This window comes from Euprymna scolopes, chromosome 36 (assembly GCF_053919585.1).
Source record: "Euprymna scolopes isolate OS-2025 chromosome 36, ASM5391958v1, whole genome shotgun sequence".
Taxonomy (NCBI): Eukaryota; Metazoa; Mollusca; class Cephalopoda; order Sepiida; family Sepiolidae; genus Euprymna; species Euprymna scolopes.
Genome location: NC_136517.1, coordinates 50,469,850 through 50,483,836, shown reverse-complemented (window position 1 = coordinate 50,483,836; position 13,987 = coordinate 50,469,850). Strand labels below are relative to the sequence as shown.

At 33.3% G+C, this 13,987-nt stretch overlaps 1 protein-coding gene across 2 annotated transcripts in view; it reads right to left on the bottom strand.

Annotated features, from left to right (window-relative positions):
- Nucleotides 1–935: 935 nt before the first annotated feature.
- LOC145260468 (uncharacterized) overlaps nucleotides 936–13,987 on the bottom strand; it is a 91,541-nt gene continuing 78,489 nt past the window's right edge. For both annotated transcript variants that reach the window (XM_080118555.1, XM_080118554.1), the window contains 2 exons: nucleotides 8,867–9,023; nucleotides 936–2,942 (listed from right to left, as the gene is read on the bottom strand). In XM_080118555.1, coding sequence (XP_079974681.1) covers nucleotides 1,920–2,942; nucleotides 8,867–9,023 — 1,180 coding nt within the window. In that variant the 3' untranslated portion in view covers nucleotides 936–1,919. The remainder of the gene's footprint in view (nucleotides 2,943–8,866; nucleotides 9,024–13,987) is intronic.

Below are 13,987 nucleotides of genomic sequence, written 5' to 3'. Positions count from 1 at the left end.
TAAGTACTAAAATATTAAAAAATAAAACAAAAAACAGTTCATCTAATTAGCAATGATGATAAGGATGACAATGATGATCTCTTTTTAAGAGAGTAAAAAAAAAAAACGATGAGCACTGATACATAAAGAAATGAAAATGAAATCACAGAAAGATCAAAATAGCCAAAAAAAGGGAAGGGGTAGAAAGAGGATGAGAGGAAGAGATGGTGACATAAAAGAAAGGGGAGAAATAAGAGGCAGAGAAGAGATGGGGAAGAGGAGAATGAAGAAGGTAAGAAGGAGGAGGAGAAAGAGAGAGAGAGAGAGTGAGGGTTACGAAGGAAAAGGAGGTTTAAAGAGAAGAAGTTATGCGAAAAAGAAAGGGAGCAAAAGAGAAGATAGAAAGAGAAAGGGATAAAGTGGGAAAGAAAGAAAGTGGGAAAATGGGAGAGAGAAAAGTAGAGGGAGAAGAAAATAAGACAAAGAGCTAGAGTATCCATAATAACTACCACATAAGTTAAGGAAGATGCTTTCATCTAACACCGGTGTATATATGCAACAAGAGATCATACAGATTCATGCATGTCATTTGATCAATAGTCAAATAACTTTGACTTTCAGATAAACTATGAAATTAATCACGATAGATTTTTTTAAGACCAACATAAAACAAAAGATCAATTTTTTTTTTTCTTCTCCTCAATCTAAGAAATTTGTCAGCACACTCAATTATCATAAAATAAAAACATTCGTATATATATAAAAAAAAAAAAAAAAAAAAAAGAGGATTAATTAGGGTTTAAGGAACTCAGCAGATAGAGGAAACAAAAGCGACAGATTTCGCCTGACATTGGTTTGACCTTGACCTTCACACATGGCATTTTTGTAAAAAAAAAAAAAAAAAAAAAGTTGATCAGTTTTTGCCAGCAAGATTTATTTTTTTAATGTAGGGTTCCTTTTTTTTTTTATTTACAAAACTTTTTAATAAACGAGGGATAATTATTTTATATTTTCATAATTACTCCATGTCAATCGAAAGCTGTTCCTATGGTTCCCCCCTTTGCTGCAGTCCTTAAACCCTAATTGATAAAATAAACTCAAAAAATTGAGTTTGTTAAGATGTAAACCCACAGCCAAATTAGTTGGATCGACTCAATTTTACCATTTAATCATGGCGGTTGGTGTCTATTATAAAAATGTGAACATTTCGCAATGACCGCAGAATCAACCCTTCTTGGGTAATAGCCAACACAAGTACACAAGTAATTTAAGCAAAAACAAAGGGAATTTTTTTTTTGGGGGGGGGGGGGCAATCTAGTTAAAATGACTCACTATTCAACTTCAACAAGTGCCCCCATCTAAATATGAAATTAATTTTTTGGTACTTGTACAGTTTAATGAAGACATTAAAAAATAAAAATATCGAAAAAAGGTTATATTGTACGTATCCGCTTTGGACTGAAGATCTCTGGAAAAAAATTTCACTTAATTTGATCAAGTAGTTTGTTCTTTTTACAGCAGAAAAACATGTTTTTATGAAAGTGCAGTGAAGGTAGCCATCTTTGAATTTCTTGAACACGCCACGGGGAGATAACTCAGTTTAAAGCGCCAACACTCCCTCCCCATCTTTAATACTAACTTTTCTTCCTAAAAATCGAACCTTTTGCTCGGTATTATAACAAACCGTTTTTTTCGCTGTAAAAAAATTAAAAAAAAAACTACTTGATCAAATTAAGTGAAAAAATTTTCCGGAGAACTTCATTCCACAATGGATATGTACAATATAACCTTTTTTTGATATTTTTATTTTTTAATGTCTTCATTAAACTGTATATAAGTACCAATTTTTTTTTTTAAATCTCCGTTCATCTCTCACTCTCAATGAGATTCATAAAATTCTTTTTTTTTAACCAAATAAAAAATTAAATATTTCTCCCTCTTCAGCTTGAGGCAAGCGAATACAAAGAAAATCTATCTGCTGCCGAAGACGTGATTACATTCGGAGCGTATGTTGAGGGCTGCTGCAGCGTCTCTGATGAAGCAGTGATGCTTCCTTTCGACGAAGGAGAACTGAGAGATTTAGCAGAAGACTTGCTCGTGCTCTTCTCAGTCGAACCAGCGGAACTGGTTAAGTTTCTACAGTCATCGTCAGTGTTGCTGTTAGCAGATGCGGAATTATTATCACCATCATTATTATTATTATTAGCAGCAGTTATACTAGTTTGAATGTCTACTGGTGTAGACGATTTTCTAGAAGTTTCATGGGTGCCTAAAGAACTAATGTTGTCAGCATCGTCCTTGTTATGGGACTTACTGCTGCTTTTAGGGTTTATGTGGAACGGTGAGCAAAACTCTGGCGGTTGCTGATATGGTTCTGTTTTAACATGTCCTTGGTGACTCGCAAAAATCTGCGAAGTTTGACTGGTGGACGGAAGACAGTATTCCTGGCTATCAGGAAATACTACCGGCATATCACTATTCATTCTGGATATGGTCGAGCCGCTTAAGGACAAGCTATGATAATTGGACAGTTCGGCCGACTGTAAATAATGACTTGGGTCTGATCGTTCTCCAAGGGTATGATCGTCCCCCAAGTTGAGCACTACAGTTTGTTTACTCGGTCGGCCACGTTTTCTTTTACCGGTATATTCATGGTTTGCTGGGTCTACGACAACAGTCATTGGTACTGGTAGTTGTTGATGAAGTTTATATTCAGCCAGGCTATTAGCAAACTCACGACAATACCGTTGGACATTTTCCACTTTAAGCAAATTGCCGACACGTTCGATATCTTTATGATTGTATTCAGTTAAGTTCAGGACACCATCGTAGAGGAAGGCTACAAAGGTAGCAAGAGCTTCATCACTAATACCCGGAGGAAGATTTACTTCCAACTCGGCTCCATCTCGAATGTTCTTCTCCAATAGATGAGGACTCACGGCAAACAGTATGAGACGATGCAACTAGAAAGAAAATATATAAAAACGTTAGAAAAAAAAGAAAAGAAAAAATTAAATACATTTTAAAATATTTTGTTCAGTCTATAATGTTTTGTTGTAAAAAAAAATATTCACTCAATAAATACATAATTCAACTTTTGATTGGTTTGTTTTGCAGCATGTCAATCTTTTTTTTTTTGTTTTTACATTTTCTTCGTTTGAAGATTGTAATGCTGGGTATTGGGCAGCCAAACCAGCTGCCAACATTGCCATGCTTTTTTTTTAAACCAACCGAGAGCTCTTTTTTGTATCTTCGCTGTTCCCTTAAGTGCAATTGTCTGGATTCCTCTTGCACTTGGTTCACCAGGAATATTAATTAGGTAGGACTTCAGGTTCTTCTTCATAAGCCCTGTAGCACCTATAATAATTAGTATGATTAATATCTCTCTAAGATTCCAGTTTCTTTTCATATCGTACATGAGACCTTGATATTTGGTCTGTTTCTCTCTTTCAGCTCTGTTCAGACCTCCATCATTAGGGACACTCACTTCAACCAAGGTTGCAACTCTCTCTGACTTATTCCATATAACTATGTCAGGTCTCACAGCAGCATTTTCAAGGTAGGGGGCTGTAGGGATTACGTGGTCATAATGTATGATATAAAGTCGTTTCCAACTGTTCTTTCAGATTGATGTTCCCAGGACTTGCTGCTACACAGGATGTTTAATTTTTTACAGATGGTCTAGTGGAGATAATTATGGGTTATTTAATCATGAATGAGGTTGTCTATTATATAAAGGGCAGTTGTTTGTGTGTATACTTGTATTACCAACTAAAAGTAAAAAATGACAAAACAAAGACCCACAAAGTTGATATTTTTTTTTTTTAATTAGTGTTGCGCCGAATTAATCTATATAATTATAAAACTGTGGACTTTTGCTTGCTTGCATTTTGTCTTCGACGATCATCTTTTTTATTCCATCTTTTAAATATGGGATAACAGCCTAATTATATATATATATATATATATATATATATATATATTATGCATATGGGCATGGCTCAGAGGATTATAGGTGGAGAGTTGTGTTTTGGTTTTGATTCTAGCTATTGGCACTCAAGTCATCTATATATATATATATATATATATATATATATATATATAAATTTGTATTGCTACTTTGTTCGTTTGTTTGTTCACAATTTGATTAATATATACAAAAGGTCTGTTACTTTACTCTTTCATTTATTTCTATATATGGTATGATTCTTGCAAAATATACGATTAAGAGGCCACCTCATTTGCATATTACATTAAGGAAAATCAATTTTACTAAATAGCTGTATATTAGTTAACGCTTCTAGTGAGAGAATTGTTTTAAGTGTTCTATTTAAAATTGTTATTTAATAAACTTTAAATAACAATTTAATTGATAATATATTTAATTTATTTGGAATTATTTCCGACGTCAACTTTTTTAAAGACGTAGAGTTATTTCCCCTTGGAAACTTTGAAACATAAAAAACTTTTCACCAAATAAAATAATTTGGTAATCTCAATAAGTTTCTAGCTTAAAAAATAATTCCGTGTAAATAGAGAAATGTTTGGGTTTTTTTTTTTTTACATATTCAAACAAAAAAACACTTACGAATAAACTGAAAAGATTTCATTTGTTTGTTTTTATTATTCTTGAAACGGCTATACAGAAACTTTGACTGCTTCAAATTCAAACTTTTAGAAACAAAACAGCCCCCCAACCTCAAAAAAACAAATCGAAAAAGCCCCACCCCTCCTAAAAAAAAAAGAAGCAACAAAATGAAAATTTCCTTTATTTATAAAAAAAAAAAAAAGTGAAAAAAGTGCCTTTAGAAAAAATAAAAAAAACAAATGCATATTACACACTTAATGCTTATAAAGTTATTTTTTCAGGTTTATAAAGTCATAATTCGTCTTAGAACATTGGGCAAAGTAGATTCCAAATTAAATTTTCCCTTCATTTGCATTTCAGGTTCGAGCTTTCCTACTTGGCTAAATTTTTTTTTTTTTTTGGGGGCGCGGGCATTCGCTACTATCTATTTTTTTTGGGGGGAGGAGTTTTCTTTTTAACGCACAGGCAACAAAACGTGCTCAATATCCAGAGAATAGTTTCTTCTCTTTGCATCCCTTCTGCCGAAATATATGGTGGAGAGGGTATCACATACTTCGTTTTTTGGGCGATTACATTTACATGTTTTTATCCATTCTTTTATTTTTGAAATTGTTGTGAAAGTATCGATGTTGTCCATGATGGTTGGTTGGTTGTTTTTGTTTTACAGCATATCAACCCTTTCCACGTTATTTAACGCCGAATCCGGTGATTTTGAAGAAAATCTTTTTAATAGAATATATTTGTTTTTTGCAAGTCGGTTTCTATTTAACCCATAGTTGGGACCCTAACAGATACTACCACTCCAGGTCAGAGTGGACCTGGGAGCAATGACAATTAAAGGGTGGCTCCCCAAATCCCGCAAGCTGGGGCCTCACCATCGGATATAGTTTTATTTATACTAGGACACATCATAATCAGCTGATTGATCGAATTGAGTTTCTCCAATCTTCGGTTTAATCAAATTAGACATTAAAAGAAATGGCTCCATCAACAGGATCATAATCTAAAACATCAGGAGTCACCACCCACGGTCTATAGGTGACCATATTCTTTTATTTAACCCTCTGCATGGTGTTATTTCCATAGAATTTGTAGCCCAGCCGATAGGGCATAATTCAAAATGTGACAAAACGCATTATTAGACTTATAAAATTTTAAAGTTCATGTAAACATTTGGTTGATGCGCTATTCCAAATATTTTTTTTTTCAATGGCTAAATCTAAAAAGGTCTTTGAGGATATGGTTGGAACATAAGAAAGTTTGGGTTTGTATTATTGTACACATAGATTCAAAAAAGTTGACAAAAAACAAATATATAACAAATAAATGTTATCAAAGGTAAGATAAGTTACTTTTCTTCCAAACTGGATATATTTTTCGTGTTTATATTCAATGTAACATGTTTATTCAGCTCGAAAAGCATACAGTGTTTACCGATGTATTGGAAAATTCAAAATGGCGCCCGACACTCTTTAACACAGTAAGTTTGGGAAAAGGTGTTATAAATAATAAATTAGACAAAATACTTTTAAAAACCCACCGAATATATGTCAACCTATGCCACGGTAACATATATTGAGCGAGTTTCTAACAGTATTTTGTCTAGTTTTATATTTATAGCACCTTTTCCCAAACTTACCGTGTTAAAGGGAGAGTCGGGTGCCATTTTGAATTTTCCAATACATCGGTAAACACAGTATGTTTTTCGAGCTAAATAAACATGTTACATTAAATAAAAACACTGAAAACATATCCAGTTAGGTAGAAAAGTAACTTATCTTGCCTTTGATAACATTTATTTGTTATATATTTGTTTTTGACAACTTTTTCGAATCTATGTGTACAGTAATACAAACCCGAAAGTTTTATTGGATGCCTTGTTGGTTTGACGAATTCTTTTCATGTACAATTTTATAAAATTATTTTTATATATAATGGCTTGAATTAAAGTTTAAAACATTGTGGTTAAATGCTGCTCTAAACAGAAACATTCATTTCAAACACACCCCTGTCATATCAAAGAACCTACTGTTGATTTTATATACCTGGTCTTTTTGCTTGTGCTATGATAATGGCTTGAATTTAAGTTTAAAAAGAAAAAGTCAAGTATCATGGTGAAATAGTACTTCAAACAAAATATTCATTTCAAATACGCTCCTGCCATATCAAAGAACCTACTGTTATCGGGCCTTTCTGCTTGTGTGGCAATAAAACTTCTTAAATGTACTAGCGATGTTAGGGTGTGCAAAGTGTCAACTTTGGTTAAAATCACCTGTTCCTTCTTTCATCGGATTAATTCGAAGGTATTCTGATAAAAACCTATCTAAGAACACTGTAAGATACATAAAGAAGATTTGCGTGGAATTTCATAAAAATTGGCCCAGCCGTTTTGGAGTCTATAAGGAACAAACTTACACACAAAGTTTCTTTTTTATATAACAGTAAAGATAATCTTTTTCAACTGCCAAATTTAAAAAAGCCATTGAGGATATATTCAGAACATTAAGAAGTTTCATCAAACGTCCTGTTGGTTAGCAAGTTGAGAGCCAGTCTGAAGTGTCCTTTTGCTGTCTGATTCACCTGAATTCTAAAACTGATGTACCTATTTACTATGCCTCCCCACGGGACAGAGTTAGATACCAGGGTCGTTTTTTAACGTGGAGAAAAGGTACAAAAATAGTAAATTAGCCTTGCCTTCCTTTTTCTTATCGATTAGTCTTGCCTTCTTTTACTTATCAATTAGTCTTGCCTTCTTTTCTTATCAATTAGTCTTGCCTTCTTTTTCTTATCAATTAGTCTTGCCTTCTTTTTCTTATCAATTAGTCTTGCCTTCCTTTTTCTTATCGATTAGTCTTGCCTTCCTTTTTCTTATCGATTAGTCTTGCCTTCCTTTTTCTTATCGATTAGTCTTGCCTTCTTTTTCTTATCAATTAGTCTTGCCTTCTTATAAATTAGTTTAATTTTGTTGATTTCAAGTAGTGAGTAGGCATCAAATGGCAAAACCAGCTAATATTCTAACATTTTACAAAATCAAATTCTTATACTTAACCGGCACACATGTTACATTGTGGAGGTATAAGGTCAATATATCTGTAAAGCACTGTATATAAAGCGCGTGGTATATAATGTTCTTCTAATGAATGTGTGTATACAGAATATATATATGTATATATGCGTCACAGTCATCTATATGACGTGTATACTCCTGTGTTCATCTATGATTGTCGAGCGTTGTAATCGTCTAATTTCAAATTCGTTGTGTGTGTATGCACATTTAATTACAGTTTATGACGGGACAAGAATATACATAAATACCTTTACAACACAAAGGACAAATAACATGTATTTGGGGTTTTAACATCTGGCCAAACGGGAATATATCTGGTCCATCTGTGGTCTTGTTCGACGGAAAGCTGCAATGGAAATTCTTTCCAAGAAAATGACAGAGCATTGGGTTTTATTTTCGGCAACTTTTTATTCCAGAGTGTTTTTTCCCCTTTTTCGAAAGTTGCAACACTGATTTTCACTATCACCGTTTCTGATCCCCTTTACTTGGAGCCATCTTCTAAGAACCATCTCAGTTCCTCTCTCAACTATAACTCACTGTCTCCTCTCCACTAACTCCTAACTCTCTTGTATATGTTCAAGTTAATCCTTGGTATGACGTAATTCAAATCACATCTTTTAACACGTGACTTCTTGAATCAGGTTTTATAATGTGTTAGAAACATATTTTGTTCATCACCGCATTCCTTCCTTGTTATTGTTTCTAAATTAATCAATATATTTTACCAAACCTTCCTTATTTCAAAACATTCTCTCTGCATACCTTTTTCTACATAACACTTACAAAACAATAATAATGTTCATTATTTAACATTTTATTTTTTTTAATAATAATAGTCAATGTTCTAAATCAATTATAAGTAAGGCCAGTTGATATTGCCCTGATATAATTTAACACACAGACTGACCTGAGATAGGCACCATCCAGTAATTTGACCTATCATGGTGTCACATTAAAAGTTCTTATTTACTTACCTCCCCACAAGGGCAGAATTAAACACAAGATCGGTTTTAATGTAGTGAAAATCCAGCTCCCCAAAAAGGGGCACTCTGGATAGGAACAAAAATAAAAATTATCTCAGTCATGGAGGATTTCTCCTCCACTAACCGAGGACAGAAAGGATGAAGTGTAGCATCAGAAGAGCTACTACACTGTGATCTTTGCCCGAAATGACACATTTAAAGTTAATAAGAAAGTTTTAATCAAAGGAAAATATAAAAATCACTACAAACCATAATTCTGGTTTCACCACTACAAATGACCGCATCACAGAGTTTGTTTGTCCTCCACAGCCAGGAGAGTGACTTGAGGATCCCATCTGCATGCTCCGACTCAACATAGGCTTTCTTAAATGGTGCTGGTGATTTAACAGACGATGTAAATGGAAAACTGGTTAAAAAATAAAAAAGAGAATTTAAACAAAGCATTATTTTATGCAAACAACAAAACATTATTTTATTCAAACAATAAAACATTACAATTTGTTTTGGATACATTGTAACATATTGAAATTTCAAATATGTCAACTAATTTTAAAAAAATTTTATTCATGGAATATTGGATAAGTATAGCAACAAACTAATAAAAATAAGAACACCAAAAAACATTTCTAAAACAGAACCAATCTGATAGGCCCTGAACTGGCATTTAAGCTTCAGCCTCTGTCCCATCGACGAAACGTTGCATCCCTCTGCCTGTTCTACAAGTATTTTAATGGTGAATGCTCTGACGAACTGCAATCACTTGTGCCCCACCGACGTAGACACCCTCGACAAACCCGACAGGCAGCTAAATCTCACCCCCACACAGTAGAGATCCCTAGATGTAAAAGATCTTTCTACTCCAGTAGTTTCTTCCCCAGAACCGCTAGACTTTGGAATTCCATTCCAGGTCCCTGCTTCCCTAACTGTACTGACATGCAGAAGTTCAAGTGTAACGTGAAACAACATCTTGCTGTCCAAATCCCAACATAGTTCCCCAGTAATTGCTGCCCCTGATAGTAGCCCCCTACACCAAAGTGGCAATATGCCTTGTTTGGGGTGAAAATGTAATAAAAAAAAAATAATAAATTAAAAAAATTTCAGTTGACTCATAAGTATTTGTATTTGGTGCAACACAAAATAATAATGGTTGTATTAATCGACCAGAATATCTGGGTTCTATTTTAGAAATGGGTTTGTGTTCTTATTTTTACTAATTTGTTAACATTATTACCCACTTTTCCATATACTAATATTCCATTTTGTCTGACATTTCATACATGTGTATGTGTGTATGTATATATTTTTGTTTTTTTGTGGCATCGATAGGTTCCAGGTCGCCTGAGGAAGTCTCATTGACTGAAACAGATGGCTATTTGTAGTGACCATATGTAATTGTTTACCCTCAAATAATTAAAAAAAATTTATATATATATATATATACTAGCTGGATGCTCGGTGTTGACTGGACATACAGTACTCTTAAACATGATAATTTATGCAGATTGTGTATGTATTATTATAGAATCAATCCAAGTAAATTATTTCTTGTAATAATATATAATATATTATTACAAGAAATAATTTACTTGGCGGACCAATTTGCAAAAAAATAAAAAATAAAAGAATAATAATGATAATATTGTTCATCAAATTTCAGTCTGTGTTCATTTACATTATTATGTCAGCTGATATTGGGGCTTGACAATGAATGCCCTGGAAAAGTCACTTCTGATTAATGTTTAGTCTTAAAATGTGCAAACGAAGAAATGATTTGTGGTGATTTTAAATGGTACCTCTTCTTTTATCGTAAATTAATAAGGAAAAATTAAATAAAATTGTGCAATACACCCGGGCTTGAACTGAGGACCATTCAGTCTGTAGTCGAATACTCTACCACTGAGCTATATCTCCAAATGATAATAGTTTTGTTTTTTTTAAGAAGAAATGACTTGCTGAGAATTATCGTCTTAGCCAGTGTAACAAAAATATTCCCCTGCAAATTTGTTTTATCTGTAAGAAAGAAAGATTTTTTTTTTTTTTTCAATACTTATCGGATGAATTTCTGTACAAAACATATCTAAGAACACTGCCAGACATATAAATTAACTGTGTGAAATTTGCAAAAGATAAGTTTTGAGACAGCTAAGCCTATGAGGAAGGAACTCACACACACACACAGTAACTTTTATATAATAGTAGATTAGACCGCCTGTGACCTGTTGGGTCAGTAGTCATTACAAATTGGTTATTAAAAATCTGTACATTACAGGGAGCCTTTTCCCAAAGTCAAGACAGTCTGAACAGTTCAAAGTTAATTAGTAAGTTAAAGTAGATCCGTTACTTTAAAGGCTTTAAAATGGCACCTCAACATTACAGTTTGAATATCGAAGTTTTCAATTTTTATGCTAACTAGGAAATCAATAGCAATTCTATACATTTATTTTAATGGTTATTTTCCTTTGATGAAAAAAATCCAAATTTTTGAAACTCCATGGAATGAAGAACTAATCTTTTCCATGTTGTTTTTCTTGTTTTTTGTTCAATAATTTTTGCAAATTTTAATTTGCATAGTTTAAATACTCTCATATATATATATATATATATATATATATATACACACCCACACACTAGCAAAGGTACTCGGCATTGCCCAAGTGAGGGGGGGAGGGGTAGATCAAAACAAAATGGAAAATAAAGAATAAGCAAACGAAAAAGTAATGGCATAAATAACCCTGTTTAAATGTTAACATTTCTTTAAAAAAATCGGAAAAACAAAAATTAAAAAAAAACAGTGAACACGATGGAAAAATAAAAACAAAAAGAATGAAAAAATGTCATAACTAACTGTTTCAATATTAAAATTTTTAAAATCGAAAAAAAAAAAAAATAGCCTATATCTTGGCTTGAATGCACAATCTTAAGATAACGACACTGCCACTATAACCGCTGGTCTATGATTGCGTGAGCAAAATTATGTAGATTTTTTTAATATCTAAACTAATTCAAGAAAGAACATTTTTCACCCATGCATGTTTGGCTAAATTGTCATGAAGGAACGATTTTTTGCTACCCTCCCTCATCGCGAACGTCAATTTCTATAGGAAATAATTGACCGTTTTTTCTAATATCCACATATTATTCAACTGAGACATCGCTCTTTCAGAGGGTACCGGTTTCGACCCAGTTTAAAGTTTAGGCAGATATACAAACACCCATACATACATTCAAACAGACAGGTGAGATTTATATATTAAACTAGCCTGCGTGCCTGGCGTTGCCCTGGCTGTTTGGAGGGGTGTGTTGAGCAAAAAAAAAAAAAAAAAAAAAAAAAAAAAAAAGTGGTAGTAGGCAGGCAGGTTTGAACCTGTACCATGAAGGAAGAAAAGAATGTGAAAAAAAAAAACGTGACGTCTTTGCTGTTGCATCCATCACCAAACTGGAAGTGGCGAAGATTTAAATTAAGGCTAGTCAATCGAAAAGAGCGGATGATGGCATTTGTGCATTTTAGTTTTTACTAGCGGGGGGTACACGGCGTTGCCCGGGTGTGGTGAGGTGTGTGGGGGTAAATCAAAACAAAATGAAAAATAAAGAATAAGCAAACGAAAAAGAAATGGCATAAATAACCCTGTTTAAATGTTAAAACTTCTTAAAAAATCGGGGAAAAAAAAAACAAAAAAAAACAGCGAGCCTGATGGAAAAATTAAAAAAAAAAAAAAAAACGAACGCAAAAATGGCATAAATAACCGTTTCAATATTAAAACTTTAAAAATCAAATAAAAAAAAATATTCGAAATCTCGGCTCAAACATGCAATCTTAAGATAACGACGCTGCCACTATAACCACTGGTCTATGATCGCGTGAGCGAAGTTATGTCGTTTTTTTTATATTTAAACTAATTCAAGAAAGAACATTTTTTTGCGCATGCATGTTTGGCTAAATTGTCATGAAGGAACGATTTTTTGCTAACCTCCCTCATCGCAAACGTCCATTTCTATAGGAAATAATTGACCGTTTTTTCTAATTTTCACATATTATTCAACCAAGACATCGCCGTTTCAGATGGTACCAGTTTCCACCTGGTCCGATGCCACTAAGAAGTTTTAGGCAGACATACATACATACATACATACATACATACATTTAAACAGAAAGGTGAGATTTATATTATATTAGCGGGGGTACCCAGCGTTGCCCAGAAGTGCGTGTGCTTAAATCAAAACAAAAGAATAAGCGAAGTAATAACCTTGTTTAAATATTATAAAAAAAAAAAAACAATGTTAAAACTTGTTAAAAAAATCGAAAAAAAAACAAAAAAAACGAACGTAATGCAGACTAACGATGTTAAAATTTCTTAAAATTAGAAAAATAAAAACAAAAAAAGAAAACACGAGAATGTGATGGAAAAAAAAAAACTTAAGATCTGAAAAATAAAAAAAAAACAGCGAGCGTGAAAAAATGGCATAAATAACCCTGTTTCAATATTAAAACTTTAAAAATTGAAAAAAATAAAAATGACATCTCACATCACGATTTGAACTTACAACCTTTAGATAATGACACCGCGCTTTAATCAACTGGGCTAAGAGGACATTGACAAAACTGGGTCAGTTTTTTTTAGTATTTAAACTAATTCAAGTTCCGACGTTATTTGCGCATGCATAGAAGCCATCTTGTCATGAAGATATGATTTTTTTTCTGCCCCTCCCTGTAAAAAAGTGAGCCGTTGAAGATGAACAAATGAATGTTTTTGGCAAATTTTTCGATATTTGTCGGCTGAAGGTTCGAGCTGGAAAATGATACCTATCTGGTGAAAATCCGTGGCCTCTGTCGAAAGTTTTTGCGAGACATACAAACACATATACATACATACATACACACACACACATTTTCGCTTTTATATATATAGATTAGCGGGGGTACCCGGCATTGCCCGGGTGTTTGTAGGTGTGTGTGTGTTATTGGGGGGGGGGGTAGATCAAAAAAGAAAAGTTTTGGTAGGAAGGTAGACTCGAAAACAAATATTAAAAAAACGAACAAAAACAAAAAAAACAAAAAAACAGCGAAAAGTTTTTTGTAGGTGTGTTGGGGGGGGGGGGGGAGACAGATCCAAACCCTATGTTAAACTTCTTTTTAAAAAATCGGAAATCCAAAAACAATCAGTGAACATGATATAAAAACAAAACGTAAAAAGAAAGTTTTGGTAGGTAGGTAGGATCGAACCCGAAATGTTGAGGCGAAAAACTTGGCAAGTTACCCGCTAGCACATGAAAGGAAAGTAACTGAAAACAATTTCCATTTAACATTTATAAATGGCAGGTGCGTGGCGAATCTAATTAGGTTAAAGAAAATTAAATTTCACACGTAATTTT